Source organism: Dermacentor andersoni, chromosome 2, assembly GCF_023375885.2.
Source record: "Dermacentor andersoni chromosome 2, qqDerAnde1_hic_scaffold, whole genome shotgun sequence".
In the NCBI taxonomy this organism is placed as follows: Eukaryota; Metazoa; Arthropoda; class Arachnida; order Ixodida; family Ixodidae; genus Dermacentor; species Dermacentor andersoni.
This window is the reverse complement of record NC_092815.1, coordinates 91,686,229-91,703,480: the sequence shown is the minus strand read 5'-3', so window position 1 is coordinate 91,703,480 and position 17,252 is coordinate 91,686,229. Positions and strand designations below refer to the sequence as shown.

At 43.8% G+C, this 17,252-nt stretch overlaps 1 protein-coding gene across 1 annotated transcript in view; it reads left to right on the top strand.

The window, feature by feature from the left end:
- LOC126542041 (ubiquitin-conjugating enzyme E2 Q2) overlaps window positions 1-17,252 on the top strand; it is a 40,708-nt gene that overhangs the window by 10,120 nt on the left and 13,336 nt on the right. Inside the window, exons 3-6 of the mRNA XM_050189013.3 lie at window positions 5,346-5,438; window positions 6,787-6,902; window positions 9,326-9,476; window positions 9,807-10,190. Of these exons, the coding sequence (XP_050044970.1) occupies window positions 5,346-5,438; window positions 6,787-6,902; window positions 9,326-9,476; window positions 9,807-10,190 (744 nt within the window). The remainder of the gene's footprint in view (window positions 1-5,345; window positions 5,439-6,786; window positions 6,903-9,325; window positions 9,477-9,806; window positions 10,191-17,252) is intronic.

Here is a 17,252-nt window from a genome sequence, read left to right as displayed (position 1 = left end):
ATTTTAATCCTTCCTTATATTTTTTCGTTCTTTATTTATATAATAATTTTTTAACATAAAACGTGCAAATGCAATAGTTTGTCGACCCACCGAAGCATTGACGCTTTTAAACGGGATTGGGTGGTGCAGTGAGCTAAATTATACAACTTAGTTTTGCTTTTAAATAGACTAAGAAATAGAAACAAGATAAAAATTAAACTTCTTTATGTGCTGGTAAAATAGAAACTAAAGTCCATGAAAGCATCCATGCTTTGACGTGGACCACTACATAATCCTGATGGCAGTATGCAAATTGAAGGCTTCATTTTTTTCATTTTCCTTAATTTTCTGTTTTCTTTCTTTTCTTTCATTCAGCTATTTTTTACAAGTTGTCTACACACAAACAGTAGCATGAACAATGACATATGTGACATAAGCAAATAAAGTGATAGATAATACAGCACAATCCTCCATTCAGTCTAATGAAATAGTTAACTAGTTGTCATTGTAAAAGGTGAATCACATAATTTCCTCCGATTACTCGGTCATTTGTCAGAGCTGGTGCACAAAAATGTATAAATATTGTTAGTGATAATACTTAGGAACCTCATGTACACTATTAAGATTCAACGGTACATAATATGCTCTGTCCTTTACCACAATTCCTGAATGGTTTGTGAAATGTTTCCTACACACTTTGCTCTGCAGAATTTTATATTGCATGTAGCCAAATGACGAGGCATACTTAGAGGCAACTTTCATTACTCTGCTAACAGTCCAAGATATGACATAGCCCTAGTTTTGTGTTAGTGCAATGACACAAGATTGCAAGATATGTTAATGGAGCACATGGCATTTTGACGATGTGGTTCCATATTGCCACGTTACGTATGTTGCTATTGTACAATGGTTTATTTTTTTACTTTTTTAATTTCTCCATATCCAAGTGCAGTCAGTATGTTCAGAATATTGCTAAAAAGGAAGCATTGCTCAGCTAGCAGCAGAGACCTGTATATTCAGACAATTTGATGGCCTTAGATTTTGGTGTGGGAATTAATCATTCTTTAAGTCCCAATTTAATTTGGTAATACTGAAATAGAGGCACTCGCTTGAAACTCTGCAGAATAAGGCGTCGGGCACAACCCCATAATAATAAATGTGGGTCGCGTAATGACCATGTAATAGTTTGCTACTATGATGAACATGCATTGTAATGCAGGCTGCTTAGTATTACTGCCCTTTGTTTATGAACACTCCTCAAGGTGCATTGGGCAAATATTTGTGGAAATTAGGAACATGCATATTAAGGAACAGACACTAGCATGCAATTGCTGATATATTGCATTTGGTCACACAACCGACTGTCATTTGCTTGCAATAAAAAAGGTATCTAGTGCCTTGTTTATTTACAAATGCGATACCGACAATCCCACAAGAAGTTGTCAACAGATGCGGTAATCCATTGTAAGTTTATACGAGACCGAATTTACATTTTGTCTATTAGGACATACAAGCAAGCAATTACAAGTGCAATAACAGTGGCATATTCAAGCACCACAAGAACCGAAGCACATGCAAACTATTGCCAAGTAAGCTTGTGGAGCATTCCTAACTAAAGAGCATAGCTGGGCAGTCAGTCTGATCATTCCCACAGCAAATAGAAGATACTAAGCTCTTGGGCAACTTTCTGTGGCAATGAAGGGCAAGCTACAGGGACACAGCTTCCGGACATGTGCTGCAGCGCCAAGTAGAACGCATCGTTGAACACTGGGCTGGTATAACGTAAAACTATTCCACTCTTAAAAATATTTATTACTGTGGAGCTTATCTTGTCCCACAACGATAATTGCCATCTGTCTTGCCCGCATTTCCTTCCGTTAATGTTGCAAGCCCGGTACTTCCAAGTCGCGAGCAGCTTGCGAGTTATCAGCGTGACACAGCATTCTCGACAGGAAAGTAGCGAGCGCCGAGCTTTCAACAAAGGAAACGCAAGCAAGGCAGATAATGATCATTGTTGTGGGATAAATATACACCCCAAAGGGTCAATTGTTTTAAGAGTGCAATCTGTTTTTATTCCAAATCAGCCATTAGCCCTCCATGATAGGTCAGAATGGCTCGGGCATTTGGGCTGGACTTGAACCATTCTGACCTATCCCGGAGGGCTAATGGCGGATTTGGAATAAAAACAGATTGGAATAGTTTTACGTTGCGCTGGCCCTGGTCTCATTTTACAGCGAAGCTGTCTAGGGCTAGGACAATGGGATTTTTTTCGTGTCCATCACATTGACAGAAAACCCATGTGTTCTGATCCCGGCAGCAGTGCAGGGCCAGGAACACTGGCTCATACCACCATAAGGCAGAGGCTTGAAGCGCACATACAGCACAGCTTTCGCTTCAGTGTGAAATGCGTAAATTAAAAAAAGCCATCAAACCACATGATTGATCACGAGGTGCGCGCACTTCCGTGTTGATGTACCCTCGCCGGCGGTCCTTGTTGGAGAATTTAACCTAGACATCTCAAAACAGGAAGCAAAGCGATAGTTCACCCACTTCGTGGAAGAGTTAGGTCTTCGTTACTTCAGTGATCTGAGACAACCAACTACCGTACATGCATAGTGACCACAAAGCAGTTATAGCAGTCATTTCCAAGTAATGAATAAAATAAAGGTTTTATAAACTGAATTGAAACGTGTTTGTGTCATACATCACTTTGAAAAACAATGTGTGTAATGGGTGCACATCATGGGGTTGGCGTTTGACAAGTTGCCCGACACAAGGCGCAGCTTATCTATAACGTCGCTGGCCAACCACCTTCACAGGAGCGAATTGGCGATATCTTTTTTTTTTGGAATGGATATTGAACCAGCATGTGATGGTTTCACATTTGCTTAACGTGGAACAGAAAAGCAGAAAAATAGATCAAATCTAGTACTGAGTGTTGTATTTGGTCTTATTTTGCTGTTTGAACTCTTTCCTTATCACGCCCATAGAGCATGGGTCATATATGTTCCCGGGGCTGCCAGCTCAAGGGAAATTTCCTGAATTAAGGTAACTTTCAAGTCTATGTGGGAATAAGGGGAATCTTTATAGCTTGAAGAAAATTTTGCACTCCATATATAGCTCGAATGTTATAGGTGATTTATATTTTTTTTTTCCAAGATAACATAGAATATCAGCAGCTTTGGCTACGTTTGGGCAATTCCCTTCAGCCATTGGTGGTTTATTGTGCAATCATCTGGCAACATTGGAGCACTCACCTTTTTCTGTGAAAAATTAACTGACAGCTCAATGCAAAAGGCATGCAAAATAATCACTTGACTCTGCTTGGGATAGTTTGGATCTCCTGGGAACACTTCACCTTGCCAGATTTGTTTTAGCCAGTTTTGGCCCGCAGAACTAAAATTAGCGAAATTTACACTAAGCGTAAAAGTTATGTTATTTCTCATCATACAAATGGGAGGGAGGAAGAAAACGAATATCTATTATTAAATTATTATTTGGGAAAGCAAGGGAAATTGCAGGCGTCTGATAGGGAAATTCTGACTTTCCGTGTTGGCAATCCTGTATGTCCCGTACGTGCCATGTGAAAATTTAAAACTACCGGCGTTCCTATGGACTTGCTGTGCCATCTAGTTTATTGTCTGAGAACTAAAGTTCTTTTAAAGTTCATTAAGGACCAAAATTCTTCATGTTATCAATATAAGTGTCTTATCTGTGTAGTAAACAATTTTTTTTTGGCAAATATTACATACTTCGCCCTAACATTTGTTTTAAAATTGAAATCTTTGAAAAGTACAATTATTTAGCTTTTGATTGATATATAGCATGTCATTGTAACCATGATAGTATTAACAAAATCATTACTAAAACCTTCAAAAAATGACCAATTTTTTTATGGTAAGTAAAGAGTTAAATATAATGTTTGTTTTCTCTTCCCCAGCTTAAACTTAAGCAAATGAGAATGTTGGACTCAAAAAGAGTCCAGCATTCTCACTCTTTTTCAGTCCAACATTCTCATTTGCCTCATTGTCACAGGGAGTTGTTTGCAACTATACATTAAAAGGTTCACAGCGGTCTTATCAGGTGTCTGAGACATTCCGTGTGACACCTTGAAATTAATCCAAACAGGACACATAGGCATGTAGAGACGTTGAAGGGATGATCAGTTGGGTGAACAAAGCAAGTCTCAGGCTGAAGTGATTGTTGGCTTGCCTTAACATAGACAAGGCCCTTTGTCAAAGTATTAGCTACAGTCTGAGAGGGGGAGAAGAAAAAAGGATAAATGAAAGGCAGGGGGGTTAACCAGGATTGAGCCAAGTTGGCTGAACTGGGGGAAGGGAAAGGGGGACAGAAAGGTTAAGAGAAGAGAAAGTCCAGGTCATAGACTGGTAGTCTCAAACCTGTAGTCTGAGGTTTCCCTTGTTCACACTCTGTTGACACACCTTGAAATTAAATTCTGTAATTGCTGGTTATTTAGTTATTTGCTAGTTTGGTGGGTGAGGGAATTGTTAGTTGTTAAGTAATTGTGCAAATTGATAGCATTTTGTTGGTAATTGAGCCATCCTGCTCCAAAACAGCATTTTAGCTGAAAACTGCGCCGAGCCTGTGCTGAAGTCATAAGAATGAAAACTTTGTTTCGTTGATGGCCGTGGATGGTGCTTAGCTAGTAAAACTAAAACCAGAACCTAAAGCTTGCTATATCATCATCATTGTCATCGTCCTGGAAATCAACTGAGCAGCCATCGCCATGTTTATAGTTGAGATCCTTGAGCTTCCATTCGCTGTTTTACTATTTTGTTGCATTTTTGTTCTGTAGATGCTGTTGTGCGGTGTTGTCTGTGGCATTTGTTCAGCACCACGGTATTTCTCGTACCAGCATTGCGCACAGCTCACTCAATGAGGATGTCGAATGGAGAAGCGTTGGATAATGTCTGGTTCCATATTGGTAGCATAGTTGGTAAAGATGTCATATACAAATTTTTAAACTTTTTTTTCTTGCTCACTTGAAACGCACCAAATCCGCAATGCATCTTGCAAGTAAAAACTGTAGGAGTGGGTTTAATATGGCAATATACTCACTGAAAATGCAATTCCATGAAAATTTATGAAACTGGTTTGTAATTTTTATACTAAATGCCTCAGTGATGGTCATAAAACCAGCTCCGCTATATTGGTTATTTCAGTTAAAACTGAGGCAATATTTGCATATAGATATACCAGAAGTGCTTGTTGCTATGCTAAATGGTCAAGTGGATGGTCCATCACTTATATATCTTCTTAAAGCATTTTCTTCTGAAAGAAATGGAGTTTCTTCCTAAAGGCTTGGTCTTAATTGCTGTTTTTTTTCTTCTCCTGTTTGATTACAGCTTCTTCAACAGGTGAAGATCTTAGTCACTGAACTGTGCAAAGTCCACAGCTTGCCTGAACCAGCCGAGTTGGAGACAATAGATTACTTCCAGGTGAGGCAACCAGTGTGCTTCTACAAGTAGTCCTGCTTGCATATTTAGATGTGAGCATAGTTTCCCACAAAAATTACTAGCAGCAGCTCTACAACGGTATGTTGGATTTGCCAAAACTTTGCCCATCTGGGTTCAAACGGTGTTGTGATATTGCTACTTTATAACAAATATTGTTATAAATGCAACAGTTCGCAATGATTATACATGTGTGCGGAAATTTGTTGCTTTATAGGTTAAGAGAAATAGCACTTTTGGATATTTAAAGAAATTAAACACGATACTGCCCTAAGAACGTCTGAAGCCACTAGTTTGAAGACAACCCAAATCCATGTACCATGCTACCCATCATTTCCATGGTAGGTAAATGATTGCAGCACCAGAGTTCCCTATATAGTAATTTTTGTAGGAAACACTATAGATTTGTGTGCCTGTTACAAAAGCTGGGCACGCTTTATTATGAGGGCAATTATACAAACACTTGAGCTTCATTTTTGCTGTTGTAATCACCATTCTGTCCTGAGTAAAGTGTAAGTGGGACGAAATGAGTTGCCCACACATCAAGAAGGCAGGTGACTTCATGCGCACAGTCTTCCTGTGTGCCCTGTGTTGGAGCTCATTTGATCAAGCCCAGCCATAGTTGCACACGGATGCCCGCGTAGCTGAGCACATAGGCACATGGCAACCCACATGCTGTATATTGGAGGTCATCCGCTGTGGTTTCCAAGGCAAGAGGCGACCATGCAAGGGCGAGCAGAGATCACTGGGGGCTTCGTACACCCTGTCTTCCTGCGCACTTAATGTTGTAGTTCATGTGATCAGAGTTCGTGTAACAGTTAAAATGGTGAAGCGAACGGCAGCTCGAAACATTCCCTTTTGAATAACCGTGCCAATACTCCTTAACACACCAGTGTTGTGACCTCAAGTGCTTGCAGTCATTCTGTGAAGTTTTTATTTTATTTATTATTCACGTCATACTGCAGGCCTCGTGGCCTAACTAGGAGGGTCAAGGTACACTGGTAAATATACATACAAAAGGCTAGAACACTAATACATACTTTTCCTGCAACTGTTGCATAAGATAAAATTTTATCTCATTTTGGTCAAGAGTATTGACACCGGATGACATGGGCTTATGTCTATTTGTGCGGACATAAGAAGCGTGTGTTTTTTGCACTGGGTAGAAAAGTGTAATTTAGGGCTGTACTACTGCCTGGGTGCATGTGAAGCAATTTTTTTTTTCTCCCTCTACAAACGCAGCCATGTAACGAATGGCTATGGAATTGCAGGCGGCTTAACCAAACCCACTACTTGGGATGTGATCCATGGCACACTTCTGTTTTGCACGCAGCAATCGGATGTTGGCAACTTACCAGACCTGCTACAGGCACCTCAACAGCACTCGGAGGAGGAAGATGAGACGGATGTTGATGACGACATGCAAATGGAAATAGACGATGACACGGGGTCAGTGCACCTCTTGGCCGTATTCAACAATTTGCTTCCCTTTGTTGTGCACATGCGTGCAGGTGTGTGCAAGCTATTTGTGGTGATATTAAACAGTGAATCAGTTAGATAGCTATGTTTCCATTGTAGAAGCATTGCAGGACTTCTCATTTTCCACCAACAGATGACATGGTTGCTGTGGAAATTGTGGCCTCACAATTCTTCTTTAATTCATATTCTGCACAGCGAAGAATTTGGGTCTCTTAGTAAAGCAAGTGTGACCTCGAGCAATTGTGACCTCCAAAAGTTACACTTAGAAGGAAATCACATTCTACTGGGCACACCTGCCTGCTTTGAGCCAGAGCCCTGCACATGTTGCCACACTCTCATGGAAAATGCTGACAAAGCAGTGTGATGAGTTAGTGCTGATGAGCTCTATAGGAAAGCCCTGCAAAATTTCCAAACTCTGTTTACTTTTATTTTAATATGCCACGTAAATTGTAGCGGCAAACTGAAATTTACCAACTACAGTAGAACTGCGTTGATACGTTCCCGTTATGTCAATTTTCTGAGCGCCAACGTTCACAATCGAGAACACGCAAAAATCACCCAAAAGAGTTGCGCATATTTTTTACCAGTTCATATGTCCCCCAAGAACACAATTTTTCGGCGCCAGCGTGCAGTACGTCACCAAACTGTGATCGTTTGATACGTTTTCCGGCCGCTAGATCCCGTGTAAACAAGAAAATGCGTGAGGTGGGTGTAGTCGAGAACACTATATAGCTCCCTGCCGCGGCAGCTTCACCACAATACTCGTTCACCCATCTTGTGTGAAAGTGCCGGCGCACACTCAGTTTCTCATTTCAGTACCAGTAAATCTCCGGAGTCATCGCACGCGGCATTAACAGCTATCACCGCCAATCCTATTGCGATAAGCACATTTGCCTATCTGTTTCGCAGCGTGTGGTGACTTCATAAGCGTAGTGCACCTATTTAATAGGCGATAATCGAAATATGGCGCCGTTCCGTGCTGCAGACTGTGATCGTACATGTTTTCCGGCCGCTAGGTCCCATATGAACAAAAGACGCAAGGCGCGCACGATTAAGAACAGTATGTAGCCGCTCGTCTCACGTGAAAACAACGGCACGCACAGTTTCTTATTTCGGTACAAGCAAATCTCTGGTCGGGTTGTTACACGCGGCACGCACAGCTATCACCACCAAACGTACTGCAATAAGCGCCTTCACCTATGTTTTACAGTGCGTGGTGCATAGTGTCATTGGTAGCGTACTTCACACTTTAGTAGGCAATAATCCAAATGTGGCGCCATTCCCTGCTGCAGGTAATGCGATGTGGGCATCGTGTTTCGCTTTGGCGGCATCTGGTGTCGCTCACCAGCTCGATGTCGTTTCGGTTTCCCATCCCCTTCTTAAAACACCACGCAATAGGAAAACAACAGAACATGTCTCGGGCTGCCGGGGCACCACCAGTTTGACGCCCATTGGCGTGTCGTGCCGCAACAATTTGCGCGATGCTTCACTTTACGTAGATGTCAACATAGTTGAGTCTGTCAGTTTCTTTAGTTACTTCGGATCGTTTGTTTTCCCGGTTAGTACATTTGTCTCGTGTTTTTCTCCAAAATGTATCAACGAGGTTCTACTGTACTTGTGAAACACAATACATCATAGGTGCTGATATCTTATGTTGCAGTGGCATTGAGAATCCTGTTTGTTGTTTACGTCGTGACTTTCTTGCATCTGAATGCTCTGTGCTCCATAAAACTGATGCACTGGGAACTTGTACGACTACTCTATCACTTTAGATGGATTTTGTTCGCCTTTAGCATTCTCCCAAAGGTGTTCCAAGATTGTGCACTTTGTCTAAAACAAACTCCAGATTTGAAACACATTCCCGATACAGCTGGCACATTGAATTTCAGCTCATTTAAGATCATATCTTGGACATCTGTATTTGAAGTCTGGATGCTGCCACTGGTATAAATGGATGTGAATGGCAATAGAAGAGGGGCATGACTGGTTACATACACATAGATTCAGAAATGCTTTTAAACAGTGGCTGCTTCCAAAGTAATTGCCTAACAGTCTCTGCATCGGTGTTGTGAGGCTTACAGTAACACATGCTTCGAATTTATTGATCACGGTGGAAATGGCACTCTATAAGGGCTCCTGTAATCTGAAAGAGGTGAATCTGCCAAATGGATTGATCAATACAATACCTTGATGTAGATGGCTTTGTGGATCGATTTTTATGTCTTTGAATGGAATGATTGGTTCTGTGGAAGTGACCGAGTACATCAGCAAAGACTGGAGACTAGTTTGGCTCCTACTGAAGCCTTGTGTCTGAAGTTGTTGCGAAGCTTTGCTTGCATGCCTGTGCACAGTAGCTTGCCAGGCTAAGTGTGCATTATGTGCTGCTGGTTCAGGTCCTCAGAGAAAAGCAAGGAGGATGACCTGAGTATGGAGAACCATGCAACGCTAGAGCGGCTGCGGCAGAACCAACGGCAGGACTACCTGCGCGGTTCAGTCTCAGGCTCGGTGCAGGCCACCGACAGGCTCATGAAGGAGCTCCGAGAGGTGAGCATTGCCGACAGGTTTTGGCCCACTTCTCCTTGTGCTACCAAATATTTGTGGGAGTGTGGGGTTGTTAATGGGGTATGGGCATAAACATTCATGGTCTCATGTTCTATAGCACATGTTCCTCCAGCTGCGGATATCAGCCTCCACATATGGCTAGCCAAGAAACAGTCCGAGCAAATAGAAAATTTGAAATCTTTTCAAGATCGTCACATAGATGTGCTCATTTCGCTCTTTGCGGGTTTACAATGTGTTTTGTGCTTCATGTCAGTGCTCTTCACAAACCTGGCAATGGAAAGGTTGCTAAGAAGTCTCTGTTTTGGGACCCAGGTGTACCGGTCGGAAAGCTACCGGCGAGGCGTCTTCTGTGTGGAGCTGGTGAATGACAGCCTGTATGAGTGGAATGTGATGCTTCGCATTGTGGACTCTGATTCGCCACTGCACAGTGACTTGACCTTATTGAAGGAGAAGGAGGGCAAGGACCACATCTTGCTCAACATTCTTTTCAAAGAGAACTACCCCTTTGAGCCACCCTTCATCCGTGTTGTCAACCCCATGATCTCGGGTGGATACGTGCTAGGCGGTGGTGCCATCTGTATGGAGCTGCTGACGCGGCAAGGCTGGAGCAGTGCCTATACAGTCGAGGCAATCATCCTTCAGATAGCTGCCACACTGGTCAAGGGCAAAGCCCGCATCCAGTTCAGTGGCAACAAGGTGAGCTAACATGCTGTTGTGCAACTTGGAACCTAAGGAAGGGCTGCTTCCAGTTAGCTTCATTCTACTCCACTCTAGCATGTTCCCTTTCATTGCAGTCTCTGCCACTCTTTAACTGGCTCTGCAGAGTGGTGGGCTTAGCCTAAGACATTCTATAGCAAAGGTTTACAAAAATCGCCAGGATACCAATATGTATAGTTACAGATATGTGATTTTGACTGCCTTAATGGCAGCATTATAAAAATGCTGCATTGCACACTTATGCATTTGTTGTATAAACTGCAGTGTACAGTAGAACCTCATTCATACGTTTTGGAAAATCTGCGAGAAAGAAAAAACTTACAAACTGCGAAAATGTACGATCTGAAGTAGCGGAAAAAAATCGGGGACTTAACTTTCGTTGACATCTATGTAATGCGAAGCATCGCATCGATCATTGTGGCACGACACACTGATGTGCGTTGAACTGGTGGTGCTCTGGTAGCCCGAATCGCATTTTGTTGTTTTCGTATTGTGTGATGTTTTAAGAGGGCAACGGGAAACCGGAATAAAATCGAGCTAGTGGGTGATGCCGGTCGTTTGCAGAAATGAAAGCAGCCTGCCGTCTATGCATTGGTTCGACAAAATACGTGTTGCTGGGGCGACACTTGTGCACAGCCAGGAGTGGCACGGGCATGAAGAAAGCTAACTGCACTGACGCTCCCACGAAGCAAACACGTACGCATATGGTCGCTTTCGGAGATAGTTCCCTTTTTGCTGTGTGTAAATACAGTCGCCGACTGATAAATCGGACACTGATAATCCAGACATGCTCGGTAATTCGGACAGCATCGCGGCACCGCCAATAGCCCCATAGACATAATGTGTAAGGATGATGTATATTTTGGACTTCGTCTGTGGCCTTAGCATACACCCACTCTGCTGCCATTATCTCCTCTCACAACCTCGATGTGACATGAAGCATGGCATCAGAGATACAAGACATCAAGTATGGCCTCTGATATTTATATGGTAATCTCTGAAGGCTTGCGTTGGCTGGAATACTACACCTCAGAGATTTAACTGCAAATGCCAGTCTTGAAAGCTTTGCCTAAATTATAGGTCGCATCAATATCGCAATCATCATATCGTATTCCGGCAACCCCGTGCATGTCCTGCTCTCGTCATTCTGGCCTTTTGGACAGCGTTCCGCTATTCTGTGCTTGTTTGTTTAGTTCGCGTTCCAGGCAGTGCTCTGCTGGCTCCGAGAAGTCTTTCTCGTAAACGTATCGAAAGGCCAGGTCAAATGGCATTAACGGTGCCCTCACAGTCCGATTGAGCTCGGCTCCACAACTGAAGAGCCTGAACTGCCACCTACCACAAATGAGCTCAAATGCAGACATCATTTATGACCTGCTAGGCTGCGGTGTGCCGATTACTGCCGCCATTACATTTAAAGACTTTGCAGACATCGACAGCTTGGTGTCGTCGTGTGCCGAACTGAACTATGACGAAACAATTGAGCATGTTCTCCCACCATCAAAGTGCTACTCTAACTCGAATGATGATGATGTGCCGTGTGCTCCGGAGCCTTCACATGCGGATCTGACTCAAGCTTTTGCAGTCCTTGTATCAATGTACAGAGAACACAAAACTGGCAGAAATACAGGTGGACTTGGTTGCACGTAAGCGGAAGTGCGTGCAGCTATGAATCGACCACTTACTTCCACAGGGGCCTGAAAACGTAAATAATCTTTTTTCGATACATTTGTTTTTTTGGACACTTGATAGTTTGGACTTATTTAAGTTCCCCGTGGAGTCCGAATTATCGGTCGTCGACTGTAGCAAGCTTGGCACAGCTCCAGAAATGCTATTGTCTATATCCACAGAAAAGTCAGGTGCTGAGTCGCACAAAATCTTGCAAAGGTGAAAGTGTCACCGAAAGTGATCGCCTGAGAATACCGCACCACATCAAGTGTCCCGGCACAGTCGCAGACCTTGGTGATGCACTGCACTTAAATCACACAGGACGATCAGCACCATGCAGCATCAGGTACCGTGTGGCATGGTTTAGCTGAGTAGCAGTTCACCATACAAATAAACGTGCCTTTGCACATCTTGGAATGCTGCATAAGTCATCAGCACAGACACCATGACTGCCGCTGTATTCCCTGTCAGTTTTGAAATGCTCCTTCAGTATCGCTGGAATTTTTTCAGCACTTTGAAAGATGGAAAAAAAAAGCTCAGTAGTGTTTATGTTGGCCAACATTCACGGCAGCATTGCATGCGAGGAGACTGAAATTTGCACATGGCGGTTAGTGTATTTGTGCTGCATTCCTGCCAGGTACATACTAAGAAGGATTCACTGTATTTTGTTGAGTATGCGTCGGTTGTGCATTTCGTGGATCATGATTAATTATTTATGGCTTCTCTGGGGTAGCATGTTGTGCCTGGAAGCCATGTAGCACTCACCGGCCACTAGGTGAGCAAGCCTAAGTGCTGTTGTGCTAATAGTGCAGCCGATAAAGGCATGCTGAGTTCATTCTGTCTGCTGACGCGACTGCTTTGGAGATAGTTGTCGCCGATTTCTGCACTTGCACCTCACTTTTTGTATTTCTTTTACACATTCCTTAGAAATTTTGCATATTCAAGAAGTGTTAGAGCACAGTATTCTGCATTGAATTTACCAAAGTGGTGCATTTGTTTACATCGACATCTACAGCTACAGATCATTCATTGTTAGCTTCAAATATTGGGAAAACGGCACATCGCTGATATAATGTCAAAACGTAGAAAAACGCACATATCTGCGGATATGAACCGTGTTGTTCCACAATGAGATAAGTCAATATGAGCAGCCAAGCCACTTAAAAAATGGCAACTGTGATCCAGATACAGTGAAACCTCGTTAAACCGTAGTTGGCCGGAGCTCAAAAAAAGTATGTATTCAACAGTAGTTGTATTCATATAGGAGTAGTTGGAGAAGTATGGGAGAGGCCTTTGCCCTGCAGTGGGCATAGCCAGGATGATGATGATGATGATGATGATGATGATGATGATGATGATGATGATGATGATGATGATGATGATGATGATGATGATGATGATGATGATGATGATGATGATGATGAAACGGTAGTACTGCTTAACCAAAATAGCATGAGATCGCCCACTTACCTGTCAGAAACGGAACTTGGAGAGAGTTCGATGAAAGGGGAAAAAGACACGCAGTATTTATTCATTTTGCGTGAGAAAAGTGTTATTTTCGTTTGATGCTGCGGCGGCCTGGCAGCGACAACAGTGGCCTCAAGCTTTTCAACCAGCCCCCTCTTCTCATCAAGCACTCGCATGGTAGATTCCTCGTTGGCGTTGCATGTTCTCTGTGCATACGGGCAGTAGCGCTGCAGAAGTCGCAGGGCGCTGTTCTCGTTGCGATGATTGCATTCATGAGGCTCACGTAACGCGCGGCTTCTGCCACTGCCAGGCCCGAATCGCCCGTGCCGTCTCTTTCTGTGTCGTCCTCATCACTGTTGCTAGGCGACACTTCGGCAACAACAAAGGCAACGATTGCGCGAACCTCGTAGCTGACATCTCTTCACGGTCACAGAAGCAATTGAACTGCTTCACATTCCAAATGCCACACATCGTGGTCAACAGTACATCCCTGTCGCGTGTCAGCGCTGACTTCTTCGTGTCACGTTCGATAGCACGAATGATGTCTAATTTTTCGTCTATGCTGAGCACCCGGCATCTTTTTTATCTGAGCTTCGGCATGATGTGAGTCCTTGTTTGCACAACGCTCTCTTCGCTCTCTGGCACGGCATTGAAATGATGCTGATGTGGCTTCACGCGGAAACGCATAGGTCGCTTGGAGGCCATTGTTCTGATCTCTGAGGCTTGTTCTACTGGGCCGCCCGATGGAGATGACGCACTGCTGTGTTTTCGCGACGAAAAGGGGAAACACTACGTGTTAACCGAAACCTACGCAATAAGCTGGTACGGTTTATGCGGATACAAAACACATTATGTTCAATGGCCGCTGAGTTGGGGATTTGGCTTTACTACTTTTAAAACGAAACTACTGTTTCAGTGGGTTTGGATTAACGAGGTTTTACTGTACATATATTACGGCCTGTTATTACTGATTCTCGCTTTTCTTCAACTTCATCATACTTGCAGTTTGCGCATGCCATAAAGTATTAGAAAGAACTGTGCTTGGCATAAGCGCTCATTTATAGGCTGTGTCGTTCTCTCACGAAAACGCGATCCCATCGCATACATTGTTGGTAATTACTGAGCGAGGCATTTGTTTATGCCACTGTACCAAATGTTCCGTTTCTTGTTTCCTGTTAGACATAAACATGCATTAATAAATGTATTAATTAATAAATGAATCATTAATAATTAATAAATGTATCATCATAACATGTGCAGACCCACCCGCCTATTTAGCGAATGCGACTCGCAGCATTCAGGAACAGTGACATATATGTCGGCACAGTGCTGTATCACCGCTTGCTGCTTATTGCATACGCACTGTGCAAAGTAAAGAATTGAAATGGCTAAGGCCAGGACTGAACTATAGACGCCGCTTCCTTCGTCCTAACTGCTTATTTTTCAGTTCAGGTCCTCTGGTAGCAGTGCACGAACTCGACAGCGCCAGCCCTAAATCGCTTAACAGGATCAACATTGGCTCAAACATCATGTGCTTGGCTTGAGAGGGCTGGAGCTTGTGCACTCCAACTTTGAAGGCACATTAACCCTTTAACCGCCAATTTCATTTCCGAAAAACGTACCAAACTTGCCAATTTTTTTAAGTAGTCATAATTTTTTCCATGCAATTCTGATTCTGAAGATATATTACATCATTGATTTCTGTCTAGAATTAGTACAGAAATAAAAAAAAGGAAAAACTGCTGTTGAGAGTGGCTTTCCCTCAATGCATGCCGTGGTAATGGGTCAGAACGTACTGAAAATCAAAAGTATTTATTTGATGCTATACATGGTAACACACTGAAAATTTCAGACTTTGCTTCGTCATAACAAAAGCTTTCATGATTAATAGTCGCTCTTTGCATGGTAGATTTTGAAGCATGGGGTTGCACAAAGCCCGACTGTTCCTGAAAACTGGTGTCTCCAAAACTTCCTTTGTTGGCCAGTACATCTCAACGTGAGGTTTGCCAACAGTACCCTGCAATATTATCCATGCAAGGAAGACAGTAAGGTCATGCGGTCTACCGGTTTCCATGTAGAACACTGAGCAGCTAAGTACGCTACCGCATAAGGGTTCGCCTCTATGACAATTACAATAATGATGCCCCAGTAAAAAAATACATGAAACCAGCCGAGAATGCCATTCTCATCAGTGGGCTGCTGTAAGATTCTGGGCACTGAAGAGAAGGGAAACCGCAGAGGCGCAGGTGGTGGGTTATCGGTTTTCACGCCCTGCCACACACGTGCACTGCTCAGTGCATCACCGTCGTCGTCATCTGAAGCAATATCCAGGGTAAAGGCAATGTCCGAGTCGCCGTCGGACACAAATTCCCTGTCGTCACTAACGCTGCTTTCTGTACTGCTCCCAAGAAGCACCTCTTTTTCTTAGAGCATTTCCGCCACCGGCATTCTTCTTGCAAAGCACCATTATGAAATGACTGTTGCCAGGCTTACAACACGCGCAAAAGGCACGAAATGCGGTTTTTCATAGACAACTACTGCCATCTAGGGTTGAAAATTGCAATCAAAGCAATTGACGATCGTGATGTGCGTGATGTGTCTGTGGCGGAGGAAGGAGTGGAAAATCAGGCAGGACGAGTGTGACTCGTCGTTGGCGATATTGGTACAAACTCGTGTGACAAGCACAGCTCGGGGTTGGCAGCTAAAGGTTGACTCATTTTGAGTGCGATTAATGGTAGATATACAGTCAACGACCGATTTTTTGGACCCTCTATGGAACGTAAAAACGTCCAAAAATTCAGGCAGTCCGAAAAAATGAATGCATGCAAAAAAACGCACCCTTCTTATTTTTTTCTCAGATCTAGAGGTAAAGGGCGAAGTAACAGGCTTCCGAAACCCTGCCACAGCATCAGTGAAGTGGCTATAAAAAGAGGCGTTCAAAAACTCTGTATGCAGCCGACTGCCGATTTATTATGTACATGTGCATCGTCGGGCAGGCGGTGTTATTGCTGCAGTGGCTTGAAGAACTTGTTCATTGTTGTTTTGACGGCGTTCCGGTTGCATGCGATCATATTCGCCTCGATCTGAGCAAGGGTCATGTCAGCACTGTACACCGATGAAAGAGTCAACAGTGCTCGCGTCAACTTGGCGCCTGTAGGTGGCGCAGGCATTGGCTCCTCATTTTCAACATCAGAGTCTTCTGAATCCCCCACAACCCGACGGACTATTTCCTCGTCAGTCAGTTCTGCGCGGAAGTCGATCTCGTTGTCAGCGTCAACAAACTGTTCAAAAGTTATTTCCGTGGGTATGGAAACCCCAGCAGAGCGGAGGTCGTTGATCACGTCGTCCGACGGTACTGCTTTCCGCGCTTCGATGCCATCGGCGAGGACGATGAAGACGGAGTGGGCGCCATCGAAGGCAAGCGAAATCCTCAAGTTGCGAACAGTGGAGTTCGCTCACGAGCATCGAAGCACCTAGGCCTAGCGTCGCAGAGCACACTTAACACAACAGACAACCACACACCACGCTAGCCAAAACGTGGCCTGCGCAAACAAACAAACAAAATGGCGCCGCTCCGGAAACTCCGCCGGAGGCGGAAGTGCGGCGATGAACATAGCCAGCGTGGCCAGACCAAATCGGTGTGTGACGACTAGATTCGGCTAGTTCTGCTTCAAAGCGGTGATATGCTTCGGCTGCAAGTGGATTTCCTTCTCAAGGGCGCTGCGCGAGGAGCCGAAAATTCCTTCCGTCCGTCAAGAAGTCCGGAAAATTGGACGGCGGGGGGTTCGAGCGTCCGAAACTTCAGATGTCCTTATGCATTGATTCTATGGGGCTTGTGGCGGTGCCGCGAAGACGTCCGAAATATCAGGCATGTCCGAAAATTTGGGCGTCCGAAAATTCATTCGTTGA